The sequence below is a fragment of the Phaethon aethereus genome, assembly GCF_964289735.1.
Source record: "Phaethon aethereus genome assembly, chromosome: 3".
NCBI lineage: Eukaryota > Metazoa > Chordata > Aves > Phaethontiformes > Phaethontidae > Phaethon > Phaethon aethereus.
Genome location: NC_138576.1, coordinates 107,831,492 through 107,845,179, shown reverse-complemented (window position 1 = coordinate 107,845,179; position 13,688 = coordinate 107,831,492). Strand labels below are relative to the sequence as shown.

The following is a 13,688-nucleotide window of genomic DNA, read 5'->3' as shown; positions in this document are numbered from 1 at the left end:
GTATTGTGCAGAGACTCAAAGCTGCTTTCTTTTTACAGTCATGTATCCTGCCTATGCAAAGTGGGTGCAGTCACACAGGGATCTTCCCATCAAGCTTAATCAGTGGTGCAATGTTGTGGTATGTCTGTACACAATTTCTGAGTAACTTGTATCATAAGTGCAGTGTAGGACAACTGTTCTATGTGGATCATAGTACATATTTCATGGCAAAAGTATGAATCTGGTTTATGTGATTTGTTTTTCTCACTATTTTCAATAAAGCATACTTTATCAATGTATATTGTATATTGTTGATTATATCGTTTCAGTAGAAATCTGCAAATAGTTGACTTTTCCGCTTTTATTCAGAATTTTCTAATACCCATTTATAAACATTATTTTTAACAATAATTTGACACTTTAGTGTTAGTTATGGTGTTCAATTTTTTTATTTCCTCCCCTCTAGCGTTGGGAGTTCAAACATCCCCAACCTTTCCTTCGTACTCGTGAGTTCCTTTGGCAAGAGGGTCACACAGCATTTGCAACATATGAAGAAGCAGCAGAGGAGGTAAAAAGCAAATACGCTGGTGCTTTTGCTTTCAGAAGTTACCTTACTCTATAGCAATACAAACAAATCTTTTTACTAGGACCTGGTAGAAATCTGTCTCTTTTTCTCTGGGAGCCTTCATGAAAAATACCAAGTGTACTAGAAGCCATTTTTTTCTCAGACGTAACCCATGTCTGAGGCTAGTCACTTCAAACAATATGGGGGATTTGAAGAGTGTGATGTATAAAGAACACTTTTCTTAAAAATTATTTTCCTTAAAAATCCTTAAAAATCTGTTTACCTTAAAAAGTCTAAATAATGTGTTCACATGTTAACTGCTAGAAATTTTAATACTTCCTTTGCCCGAACGACAGATGTTTCATTGAGTATCGTGGCATATCTTTATTTACTTAGCAGTTACTCAAACTTTTAGCTGGAAACTGGAAGTTTTTATAACCATTGGACTGGCATATTTCTGCAGTGACTCTTGTTTTCTGTCATGGTTTATAGTTGTTGCTATTTGATTCATAGAAATAACAACCAAAGTTTAAAGCAATTGAAGAAATACTATTTTTTAATCAATCTTGAGAAAGTTAAATTTTTAAGATTATAGATTGCGGCATATAAAAATATGTCATGATTTAGCAAATGCAAAATACTGAGTAATTCTTAAGACAGTATGTTCATTATAGGTGATGCAGATACTTGATCTGTATGCTCAAGTGTATGAAGATCTCCTGGCAATACCTGTTGTGAAAGGAAGGAAGACAGAGAAGGAGAAATTTGCTGGGGGTGATTATACAACCACTGTGGAGGCATTTATATCTGCCAGTGGAAGAGCTATCCAGGTATTTATCTATTAGAAGAATATTTTTTTCAGTAGATACAGTAAGATGAAAGCCTTAAACTGATGCTTGGTAGACTCAACTTTCCATTGAGTATAATTTTCTGTGCTCAACTATTTCAGGGAGCAACGTCACATCATCTAGGACAGAATTTTTCAAAGATGTTTGAAATTGTATTTGAAGATCCCAAGAAACCAGGAGAAAAACAGTTTGCTTATCAGAATTCCTGGGGCATTACAACTCGAACTATTGGTGTAATGACAATGATTCATGGAGATAACATGGGATTGGTGCTCCCACCTCGAGTAGCCTGTGTTCAGGTGTGTAAAAGTGCCTTAAATTACCATTTTGTTTCCTTTCCTGTCTTGGAATTCGTATTAATGATAATTTAGATAATAGGATCAGGGTTGTATATTTGGTCAGATGAATGTCATGTATCATACTAAGAAAAAAAATCTTGCTCTAGATACGTCCTGGTGGAATGGACTACAGCTCAATTCCTTCCCTTCTCCTACCCATTAAGATAAAATTGGGGTTTTTCATATTGGGCACTTAACAAAGGATAAGAGCTGTCTGATTACAGAGCATTTTGTATAAAGTTAATACAAATCATAAAGCTACTTGTGGTAGACAAGCTCCCTTTAATAGCCCATCTATATAAAATAATTTTATCTGTATCATTTGAATGAAAATGGAAAGTATCCTTTAATTCTGAGAACTTGAAAGAAATTACTGGCATATAGGGCCACAATATTGTTTTTAAGTTTTTTAATAACTGGGAACTAATCTTATAATGCAAAGTACATGTCATGGTACATTGCAGGTTGTAATTATTCCCTGTGGTATCACAAATTCCCTTTCTGAAGAGGACAAAGAGGCTTTATTGAAGAAATGTAATGAATATCGTAACAGGCTGCTTAGTGTTAATATCCGTGTACGGGCTGATTTAAGAGACAACTATTCACCTGGTTGGAAGTTCAACCACTGGGAACTTAAGGTACGTTTCTTTCCAGGACGTGTTTTGAAGCTTGTATGTGAGATATGTATGAATGTCACGCATGCCTTGTGTTCAGAAAGCAAATATTTTCTCTAAATAAAGAATTGCTGCCAGATAATCCGTGATCACTTTCATTAATAAGTGAAGAAAAGGTGTTTTCTGAGACTTGCTCTGTTTGACACACAAAACTAAAATTTGTGTGTCATTAGCGATTTTTGAACTTCCAAGTTTCCACTTTATGTACCTAGAAAATGAAATTAATAGTACAAATTACCTGCATGTTTAAAAATTTGTACCAATAGTTAAGTATCTTCAGGGTCACAACAGTGTCTTCTTTGCACACAGTGGAACAGAGAATATACATCTGTACAGTGTCAATAAAGAAAGGCGCCGTTTTTTTTGTTTAAGAATTACCATGTTCCCCTCATATAGTAGTTAAGAGGAACAGTTCTGCTTTATCAAATAGAAAAGGCTTTTGTAAAACAAAAATAGTGAACAGAATGAAACAATTGTAATTAGAAATTGAATGATGTATTGAGTGGTGTTATGGGATCATATTTTTGTTCTGAATATGAAATTAGTGTCAATAAGTTAATCTTCAGTGCGAGATGATAGAAGCTCCCCAAGTTGTTGAAAGATCCCATTGTGTCCAAGTTCTCTTCCCTTTGTGTAACTTTAAATTTTTTTTAAATGGAGCTTTAATACTATGAATCCATGTTGAGAGACTTTTTAAATAAAACTAGGTTTATCAAGGAGGCACAGCACAGGGCAAACAATGTTTTCTATAAAATCTAAGTGTCCAGCATAATACATAAACTGCATCTTCAGGCTAATTGCAGGCAAAGTGCACTCATTTTATTGAGTACTGATAAGGAGTTTCATAGGGTAAAAAATACAAGGGTACTGGAGTAAGAAGTACAAGAATGAACTGAAAAGTATTTTGCCTCATGTACTTTTCAGCTTAGCAGATTTCTGATACCTCCAAAAACAGCCAAGTCACTGGTACTTATTTTATAATGTCTGATATTAGTTCCATTGCTCTTTCTTAGGAAGTCTTGCTACGTGACCATTAGGCATTCTTCTTTCACTGGAAAGTAGTATTACAATTAGAAATACTAGATACTTTCTGCCAAGTTTTAATTATGGAGACAGCTTTTTTGTATGCCATAAACTAGAATATCTGTTCAGTTTAAATTGTTAATAACAGTATTGAATAGCTTTTTATGTAGGTTTGTGGCAGGAGTAGGTATTTCACCCTTCAAACAGATTTTACTATGTTTTTCATCTTTTTAGTATAAACAAGGTGGGGGAGAGGTATAGACAGTCATTTGGAAGCTGTGAACTTGAAGAGATTCCAGAGCACAAAATGTGTAGAAAGCTTGGGTAAATGTCTTTGATTCCCCTGGTCACCTTTTGAACATTGTAGAATGCTTTTAGCTTTTTAGCTTACTGATTTGATTTCCTTTGGGGTTGGGGAGGGACTTAGCAAACCACCAAAATGCATTCGCACTTACTGTCTTCATTTCCCCTGAAAGTATGTGTAACAGCTTGGGACATATGTTAGCAGGATGTAGAGAAAATAAGTTAGACTTAATAGACTCTTAACTGACTAGTAAAATGGAAACTCTTTTTTTGTCTGATGGTATATGGGAGATGAGAAATTACATGGTTCTTACCACCAAAGTTTATGAAGTGTAGAAGCTTTACATCAATAAAACCACTCTCTGTTTGTAGTCAAATATTCTATGCAATTAATGTTGACACTGGGGCTATATTAACAGAACCTTTGCTGTTTGCTGTTCATACAGTTGAAAGTGTGCTGTGAAAACAGAATTAAAAGGTATTATTGGATGAACTAGAACATTAAAATTACTATAGAGGTCTCAATCATTCAGACTTTAAAAATCAGATTTGCACTATCTGGAATAACTGTCTTAGTGCAGTTTCAGTTGTGCTTTAACTATTTTAGTATTACTTGCCTGTCAGCACAGATGCAGTCTCCAAGCTAGTGAAGCAAGGTATAATGCGCAAGTGAGAGACTGTGGATGAGAAAGACAGAAATGTATAAAAGCAGTGGAATATACACTGATTTTTTTCAAAGAAACTTAAATGTGTAGACTGATTCCATATTAAGACTGACCTTTAGAACAAAACAAACAAAAAAAAAGAGAGAAAATGAACTCTTCTGAGAATGACTTCTTCATTATAACTTGTAACTTTTTTTAATGAAGGGTGTTCCAGTCAGGGTTGAAGTGGGACCACGAGACATGAAGAGCCAACAGTTTGTAGCTGTTAGAAGAGACACAGGACAGAAGCTGACCTTTTCTGAACATGAAGCAGAAGATAGACTGAAGCAGATTTTGGAGGAGATCCATGCTAACCTTTACAACAGGTAAATTGAGAAGTACAGTAAACAGCTGTGCTAATCACAGATGGACTTTACCTGTCAGAAGAATTTCTCACATTATTGGTTCATCTGTGCAGAAAGACAGGTTAGGACCATCTTTCTGTTTGTGGCATTTCATTTTTCTGCCTCTGAAACTTGTTCACATACTGTGATAAAAGTTTTCTATTGTGCTCATGAAACAGAAAATTAAAGGTTGTGAACTTACTTTTAAAAATACTTATGTGAGTTCATGTAAAGTATTAATAAACAAATACACCATAAATACTTCATGGGATAATAATGCACAGGATTCATTCCTGAAAGATGCTTTTGGTACGGAATATAAAGTTGTCCAAGAAACTTCAGTAGTTGAAGTTCTGTGTTCAGAAGTGTATTTTAAGACCCTATGTCCTATTGACTTTCATAGTATTGTTTACTTATAAGCAATCAAATGCTTTTGGAACTGTTATTTGCACTTACTGCATATGCCAAATCCCTTGCATGTCTGTCATTGCAAATTGTTGTTTGTAAGGACAATGAGGAAGATGAGTTTTCCTGCTTTCTTCTGTGGTGATCAAAGTTGCTTACAAGCAGAATATTTTTACCTAGTTAAAAAACATTTAGATTTAGAACATAATTAAACAGAAAAATCGACATCCATAGTACTTACCTGTTTCTATCTACAGCTGGTCAGTGTTGAACTGATATGCATAACAGTATGAATTAACGTGGTGAAATGTATAGCAACCTGGAGACCACCCCATTGGCAATTAATCAAAATTTTATCCCTTTGCGGGCAGAAGTGGTAGAAAGACATAACCTTGATTAGGAAGATTTGAATGAATATATGGCTTCTCTTCTTGTAACTTTTTGTTTTGACTGACTCTGAAAACGTAGTTCATTTGGCCAGTGAGGTTATGTGTATAAATCTGCCCTGGCTGAAGTTTTCTTTTCCTTGTCTTAGAGCTTCTGAGGACCTAAAAAGTCATATGGTGGTGGCAAATACTATGGAGGACTTTCAAAAAGAGCTTGATTCAGGAAAGGTAAGGAAATTTACTTCATTCTGTCCCAGTAAGTGCCTTCACACATTTTCCGTCCCTTACAAATAATCAGGGGCTAGAAATTTCAAATCTTATATATGAACAATGTTGTGGTTTTTGTGAAACTGTCCCCTCACAAGCAGATGAAGCCTCTCCTGTAGATCTGCACAAAAATAAATTAGCTTTCCCCAAATTTGTGATACATGATGCTTTCTTCTTTTGCTAAAATATGGTATTTACTAAATATGGTGTTTCAGGTTACAACCATTCAAAATTTAGTCCTGTGCCAGAGGTGACAGGGTGTCTTGAAGTGACTTATAATGCTGCAGTCTGGTAATTTGCATTTAAAGTGTTACATTTTTATCAGAAAGCGCTTTTCAGAGAGATTAATGTAAATATTTTATTCAGATTAAGATAAACTTACTGTCATTATTCTAATGCAAACAGTGAAAAACACTTGTCAAATCTTGTAATAGGGTCCAAGTAAGAGTTTAAAGTACATGCTATTTACGTCAAAGAAGTTTTTGCCTTCATGACCTCAGTAGAAGCCATTGGGTTCATTGAGAATTACTGCAAGTCAGAAAGCTCCTTGAGTTGATAGTAAGAGTAACCCATAATGTGGATGGCTGAGCTCTACTGATTTAGAGATCTGTAACAAATCTAAAGTTCTGGCAAAGTATTTGGAGTTTATATGAAAGATGAAGTTTTCAGTAGAGAATTGAGCTCCTGCTTCTTTTTCAGAGATCCACTGACAGAAGTTCTTAATGCTGAAATTCTGTCACAAACCCCAGCTTGTGAAGTTGTCTATATATTTAGATTAATGTGTTCAAGTAGTAGGATCCCCAGCATTAATCATTAAGGCTAAGATTGGGGTTTTTTTCTGTACCAATTAGATCTACTCTGAAATTTTAAAAATTTCTGATGGAAAATGCACAAGTGCCAAGAATTCATAGTACTTTTGTTAACTTCAGAAATAGTTTTAAGTTATTCTTGGTTAGACTTAACCTACCATCACACTCTTTTCTTGCATTTCTATTGCACTTAAATTCAATTTATAACAAGATCTAAAGGAATAATTATGAACTTCAGAGGAGGGACTGATTCAGCGTGCTTATGAAGTTGAGGATACAGAGTTTTTAGACATTCTGTGCGTAGGTGCTAGAATGGTAGTACTGCCTTATTTTACTCTACAAAACTAAATACAAGTGTGAAGTACTCTGTTTCCAAACAGCTTTGGGATCTAACTGCAAAGTATCATTTCCCTGGTACAAGTGTCTCTAAAGCATCTGATGATTCCGGTGGTAGATTTAAAAAACCAAAAATCTTTAGTTTTTGCGTAACAAATAATCGTGCTCTGCATAGATGTTCAACTAGTACTACTGCTCTCATGTATTGTGATTTCAAGAGGTGCCATCATGTATCACAGAATCACAGAATCACTAGGTTGGAAAGGACCTTCAAGATCATCAAGTCCAACCTTAATCCAGCGACACCATGTCCCCTAAACCATGTCCTGAAGCGCCACATCCACACATTTTTTGAACACTTCCAGAGATGGCGACTCCACCACCTCCCTGGGCAGCCTGTTCCAATGCCTGACCACTCTCTCAGTGAAGAAATTTTTCCTAATGTCCAATCTAAACCTCCCCTGGTGGAACTTGAGGCCATCTTTCATGTCTGAATTAAACAAGCACTCTGAAACTATGCTTGACTGTCTTCAAGACAAAGAAACAGTCAAGGAAGACATAAACTCTTAAAAAAATCTTAAGAGATGTAGTAAACTTGTATGTGAAAATAAACTGAAATGGGGAGTCAAGTTCATTCAAAGAGCAGGAATGGAATGTGAAGCTAATTCTGTATTGGTACATGCATATAAATTATTACCCTTTAATTTTGATGAAATACTATAGAACCCACTTTCTTCTCCTACCACAGAGGTTTCAAATGATACCCTCTGCCTATGGAGAGGGTAAAATGCCTGGTCTTCAATGTCCAACACTCACTGTTGTGTACAGCTAGCTTCTAGAGAGGGCCAAGAGAATTGAACTATTTGTGTTATGTTTAGAACTCTAACATAATCTAGTTTATAATGTAGTTAAACTTGGAAATGTGAACAAATATTTTCATATTCCAAATTGGATACTTGCACCATTTTGGTACTGAGGTGATGTAAGTTTATTGTAGTCGGTGTATCTGAATTGAAAAAAATTACATAAGTCACTTTATGACTGTTTCACTCTACCTGTATATGTTGTATGGACAAAATTTTATTACGTGTGTATTCTGTAATTTATTGAAATTACACTGTGTTAGCACTGACTACTGTTTAAGAAGAAAATTTGTAAGCTGAACTACTGCTTAATGCCTGTTGCTGTTTTCCCCTTACAATTGCAGTGTAGACTGTTAGGTCTTTAAAAATACAGACTGCTTGTGTGTTCTTTCAAGTTGCATGCAAAGTTTAGTTGAAATTCTGGGAATAAATGCACAGGTATTTAAACAAAGTGTTATTTAACTAACAAAAGAGTAATGAACAGTATAGTAGAGTAGTAATGGTTCCTTTTTTCAGTTGCAAGAAAGTGATTGTATAAAGTGAAGTCTAATAAAGGCAAATTGAGAATTTTGCACTAACAATGTAAATTTGGTGAAAGAAAGCCACAGATCAGAAACCTAATTCACAGCTTGGATAGAATTAAATTGACTGTGAAATGCTGAATTTAGTAGCTGTTATTGCCCTCAGCTATTAGCATTACATGACGGTTCAAATTGAGGGGGGTGTCTTTTTAAAAGTAATCCTACTTTTTGGTAGTACACCGAAATTCCATTCCAAGTCCACTAAAAATGAAAAAAGTCAGTAAAATGGAGTATAAAACTTGGGAAAAGAGATTTGCTACAATAGTGAAGACTAGTACTGAGTACAGTGTATGAGATTATAATTTCAACTTTACTTTCTCAGTTTCCTTCAGTTAAGCTAACTGAAGGGAACAGCAGGAAAATAGGCACCACTTCCCCCCCACCCCCAAGAAAAATGTGCTATTGGCAGTTCTATTTTCTTAAAATATGTATGTCTTTGTCTTGTTCAGAAAATACGAAAATTCGTACTACTGGAATTAAAATGGAAACCTCATTAGCAAAGCACTGTTTTGCAGTATGTGAGCAAGCATTTGTTCTGCAGTTTGAAAGATTTAAGCTTTTCCTGAAGAACAGAGTATTTCAGGAGAAAACAGTATTTATACGTTCTACAGAAGGAAGATATACTGGGTTAAAAAAAAAAAAAAAAATCAGCACCCTGACTTGATTTATATGCTGCTTTGGGTTTGTGTAAGTTTTTCCATGCTGCACTATGGAGGGATGACTGTGCTTATCTATTTCTCTGATGAGAAAGAGCTATTAAAATTTAATTGTAGCAATTGGAACTTTTCCCACTTTGAGTGTGAGATCTGAAGGTTTAGGAATCTTCCAGAGACAAGGATGATTTTTTTGTTTTGTTTTAAATGTATAACTGTTTATTTTTTTCCCTCTCTTTACCCCTGCCCCCACAGATTGTACAAATCCCTTTTTGTGGAGAAATTGAGTGCGAGGATTGGATCAAGAAGACCACTGCCAGGTAAAATATAACTAAACTGGAAGGTATCTACCAAGATCAAAATCAAAATGTTTTTAATATAAAACAGGAACTTAAGATGCCTATGGGTATAACACTGATGTACAATCCTCACCCTTGACTCTTGCTGTCCTGCATAATTCAATATATTTACTCCCTTAGTTCTGAAACTTTCAGACTAATTCATGTGCTTTTGAGATTTTATTTATAATACACTTTATTGCACCTTTATTTTTAAATACATGTATGTATTTATGAATATGTTTTTATTTCAGGGATCAAGATCTTGAGCCTGGCGCCCCTTCCATGGGAGCAAAAAGCCTCTGCATACCTTTTCAGCCTCTCTGTGAACTACAGCGTGGGGCAAGATGTGTCTGTGGCAAAAACCCTGCAAAGTTTTACACCCTATTCGGTCGTAGTTACTAAATTACTAGTGAAAGCACCTTTTCCTTTATCTGTGAATTGAACTTTTTTTAATAAGACTGAAATAGCCCCCAAACTTAATCAGTTTTGCGACTTTTTAAATGATTCAAAAAATGAAGCCATAAACTATAACACCCCCCCCAATTGTCAGTCTTAGGCTAGCAGTAATTCACAGACTTTTCTGTAAACATCTCTAATAATAAACATGTATTGTGAGCTGTAATACGCTTTGGTTGTTTTTTGTGTTGCTCAGTGGGGAGGATAGGTATTCTTTGCTCGTGTCTCTTTTTCTGGTTTGGTGCATACTATTTTCTAGTACACTGAGAAAATGCCTGAAAGGTTGGAGAGAATGTCATATAAACGCTCTATAGTACAGTTTAGTGTGCCGACATAAACTTCATAGCTAAAACATCTGCTTTTAATTTTGCCATCAAATTTTTCAATTTTCATTGCAGACTTGCTGCTAACTTGTAGGCATGGTAAATGCTACCCTTTTTGAAAATTCCCTCTGGAGCCAGGTCTTTCAAGGAATATTATCACCCCATTGTAAAACAAGTTTGAAAGGCTATGTTAGATTAAATGCCGCATTGTTAGCCAGATGCAGGTGAATGCCATTTCTTGCAGATATTTTGCAAAGCCCTGTTTCTCTTATCTTATAAACTGGGATTTTATAGCTGTCTCATAGTGATACTGCAATGAGTAATGCAAAGCCAATCTGAAGAGAGGTATTTTCAGTGCTAAAGATTTTAGGCTCTGGTTATACCTATATGTTCCATGAAACCTTTTTGCTTTTCATGCATTTACTATGTGTTGCTTTAGCAGAGAAGGATGGATGTTGCAGAGTTATAAAATTATTAAAAAAAATAAAAATTACTTCCACTCTGAGCATAGGATTGACTTAAAGTAATATGAGATAGTCCTGGCACAAAATAACTTTTGGATGATACATGCTTAATCTGTTACTTTTTTCTCCTGTATGTTTGAAGGCTGTCTACATAAACCCCTTTCCCTGAAAAGAGTTGAGTCAAAACTTGTCAGTTAAAAAGTTGGACCACTAGATACTCCCCAAACCCTTCCTGCAACAAAAGTCTTAGGCATACAGGAGACTTACAGTACTATTCCCAGATCTTTACACTTCTCTGCTTTTCAGAAGCATGTGTGACCCAGATTCCTGTGGTCAGCCTTCCTCGTCAAAGTTTTGAATATTAAATTGAACCTGTGGCCTGTCCAGTTTAGGATCATGCACCTTGTGATAGTACCCTAGTTTTCAGAGGAAAGTGCAAAAATGATTAAATATTTCAGATCGGCTTGCTCACAATGTTTGAGCACTTGGAAAGTCTCTGTAATATTCCTTGGATGATGATTAGGCCTGAAGGGTTCGCTGCAGTTGCATCTTAAAATCATCTATCCTGCATTCATCTGTCTAGGTATTTTCTCACTATATAGACAAAATCTAGGGGGTAGTAATGAGCAAAGGATCTGGGGAATGATATGTCAGTGCATGCATTCACCTTTTGTTTTCAGTTGACATACCGGAAGAGCGGCCCTAAGGTCTTCTGATCCTGGTATGTTGTCTCAAACACTGACTGGAATTACACTTTGAGAAAGAGCGTAAGTAGTGATGCCAGAGTGATGTTCTTCTGGCCTCAAATGATGGGTAGCTAAGACTGGTCTTCAGAGGTATTGCCTACTGCAGCACTCTCGTGCTGGAGGAAGGGGAAAAGCAGTAACCAGCAGCTTTAATGTCCTCAAGCGTAAAGAGACAGGAGAGCACCAAGATTTTTTGACACAGCAAAACAGATTATTTAGACTAAATGAGCACTTTCAGCTCGCATCAAAACATTCTACAACACCAGTATTTTAAAAATGAGATGTGAAAGCTGTTAATAGCACAGAACAAAGGAAAGGCAAAACTAAATGCAGTCTCTAACACTGCTGCAACCTGATCTGTTTGAACAAACAGCCAACCTTCAACCAGTTGACTTGATCAAATTCATGAGTAAACATATTGACAGCGCTGTTCTTAGAAATTAGTTACTCTCAACCTATAAATGGGTTGGTTTGAAGCCAGAGGTTTCACAGAAGCCCAGTCCTTTTTTCTTTCTCTGTTTGGGTTTTTTAAATTCTTTCCCCAGAATGGTTCTTCCTGATTGTAGTAGGACTTGAAGTGTATGGAATGTGGATGACTCACCTGCAGATCTCTGTGATCTTCCACAGAGGAGAGGCTAACGCCTGTCTGGGAGAGATACATCCGTGTCGAGTATCCTTTCACTGGAAGCACAATCTGAGCTATCTGTAAAGCATTATAGAAACATCCGTAAATACTGGTATGAAGACTTTCAGACTCTTAGTAGTTTGTGTCTGTTAGAAGAAAATAAGTATATGAATCAGAATAATACACTACAGTTGATTAAATGATACTGCTTTATGTTTATAATAGAACTGCAAATCTCTTGGTGTTCCTTAGTTCTTATAGTTGTATACTGATAAATTTGGGTTAAATAGCATAGTAAGGTGGAATGTAGGGGAACTGCCTGAACATGGTGCTGCTCCTTAGTGGCAAAATAGAGCACACGAGCATTTTAGCTCTGCTGCAAAGTGAATACTTCATTTAGCTGGAGCTCTTGTTTTGGTAATCAAAACCTTATGTAAGGCAGGATTTTTGAGACCTCTGAAGTTTGACCTTGGTCTGTTCCCATTGAAAGGACAATAACTCTTGAAATAAAATTCTCACTTTTCATGCTCTGTAGTTCAGATAATAAAATAATGAAGTAGTTGAACATTAATACAAGAAGGAAGAAAACGCCATAAAAATAGCTGGAATAGAAGTAGTAACAGAGGTGCGAGATGATGAAGAGGAAGAAGAGCAAGTACCAGTTTCAATGTTGTAATTAGTTCTACTGATTCACCATACCAGGGTTAGTGGTGTTCTTAGAATGGGGGGGGAGAGAGGAACCCTCAAGAGCTGCAGCTGCAGTGTGTAGGTAGACAAATGACCAAATGTTAAAAATCATATCTGTCGGCAGGCAAGGCTCCTAACAAACTGGACTTTAAACATAAATATTTTGGCTGTTGAAACCCTCTAAGCAAAAAAACCTAAATGAAAATCAGGGATGTGTGTTTGAGTTTTTAACCTAAAGTTAATTCGCATTGGGATATCTAAGGCCAGCAGGGACAGCTGGTCAGCTCAGGTTATCGGTATTATTATCTTATCTCTCTATGGCTGTACTGCATGTAATTTCCTTCCATTTTATCTTGTAACTAACTGTGTGTGTATATGTACACAGATGGGCATTTTAAGCAAAAACTGGATCATAAACTTTTCAAGGAAGGCACCTGGTCTTATCATCCATATTGCCTAGTGTGCTGTTAGGAGCTAGATTTCCTTCACCGGGGCTTGTGAGTGTGCAGAAACTATGCGTACACTCAAGAGCTCAACAGGTACTACAATGAGTGACCAAAAAAAGGTTAATGCTTCAGGTTCTTACTCTGTTCCAGAAATGGCACCAAGTACAAGCTAGGACTTCTGCAGCTCTTTTTTCCCCCTTTTCTGATTGTGCTTTCCCCAAATCTGACTCTTCCTTGCAAGCTTATGAGGATTACTTTGGGATTTTGAGATAAGCAGTATTTTCTGAATGGCAAATAAAGAATGCACTTTGGGTTTATTGTTAGGGCTCAGCTTCCATGTCTACTGGCTGCATATTTAGCAAACGGCCTTCAACCTTGCACCATTTCCATGGGCAACGTTAAAACTTGCCAAAAGAACAAGCAGTTTAGAACTCTATGTTGCTAAAATGGAAGATCACTTCAGTTGCCTTTGAAACTTGCTCTATGGACAACGTGTTCAACTACCCTTGCAGGCAGTTCACA

General features: G+C 36.2%; 1 protein-coding gene across 3 annotated transcripts in view; it reads left to right on the top strand.

Moving 5' to 3' along the window:
- The window catches only part of EPRS1 (glutamyl-prolyl-tRNA synthetase 1), a gene marked incomplete at its 5' end in the record, with an annotated part of 41,080 nt that extends 31,176 nt beyond the window's left edge, over window positions 1–9,904 (top strand). For all 3 annotated transcript variants that reach the window (XM_081998212.1, XM_081998211.1, XM_081998210.1), the window contains 9 exons: window positions 39–118; window positions 446–547; window positions 1,219–1,374; window positions 1,494–1,691; window positions 2,195–2,368; window positions 4,600–4,760; window positions 5,719–5,797; window positions 9,334–9,398; window positions 9,671–9,904. In XM_081998212.1, coding sequence (XP_081854338.1) covers window positions 39–118; window positions 446–547; window positions 1,219–1,374; window positions 1,494–1,691; window positions 2,195–2,368; window positions 4,600–4,760; window positions 5,719–5,797; window positions 9,334–9,398; window positions 9,671–9,821 — 1,166 coding nt within the window. In that variant the 3' untranslated portion in view covers window positions 9,822–9,904. The remainder of the gene's footprint in view (window positions 1–38; window positions 119–445; window positions 548–1,218; window positions 1,375–1,493; window positions 1,692–2,194; window positions 2,369–4,599; window positions 4,761–5,718; window positions 5,798–9,333; window positions 9,399–9,670) is intronic.
- Window positions 9,905–13,688: the final 3,784 nt, after the last annotated feature.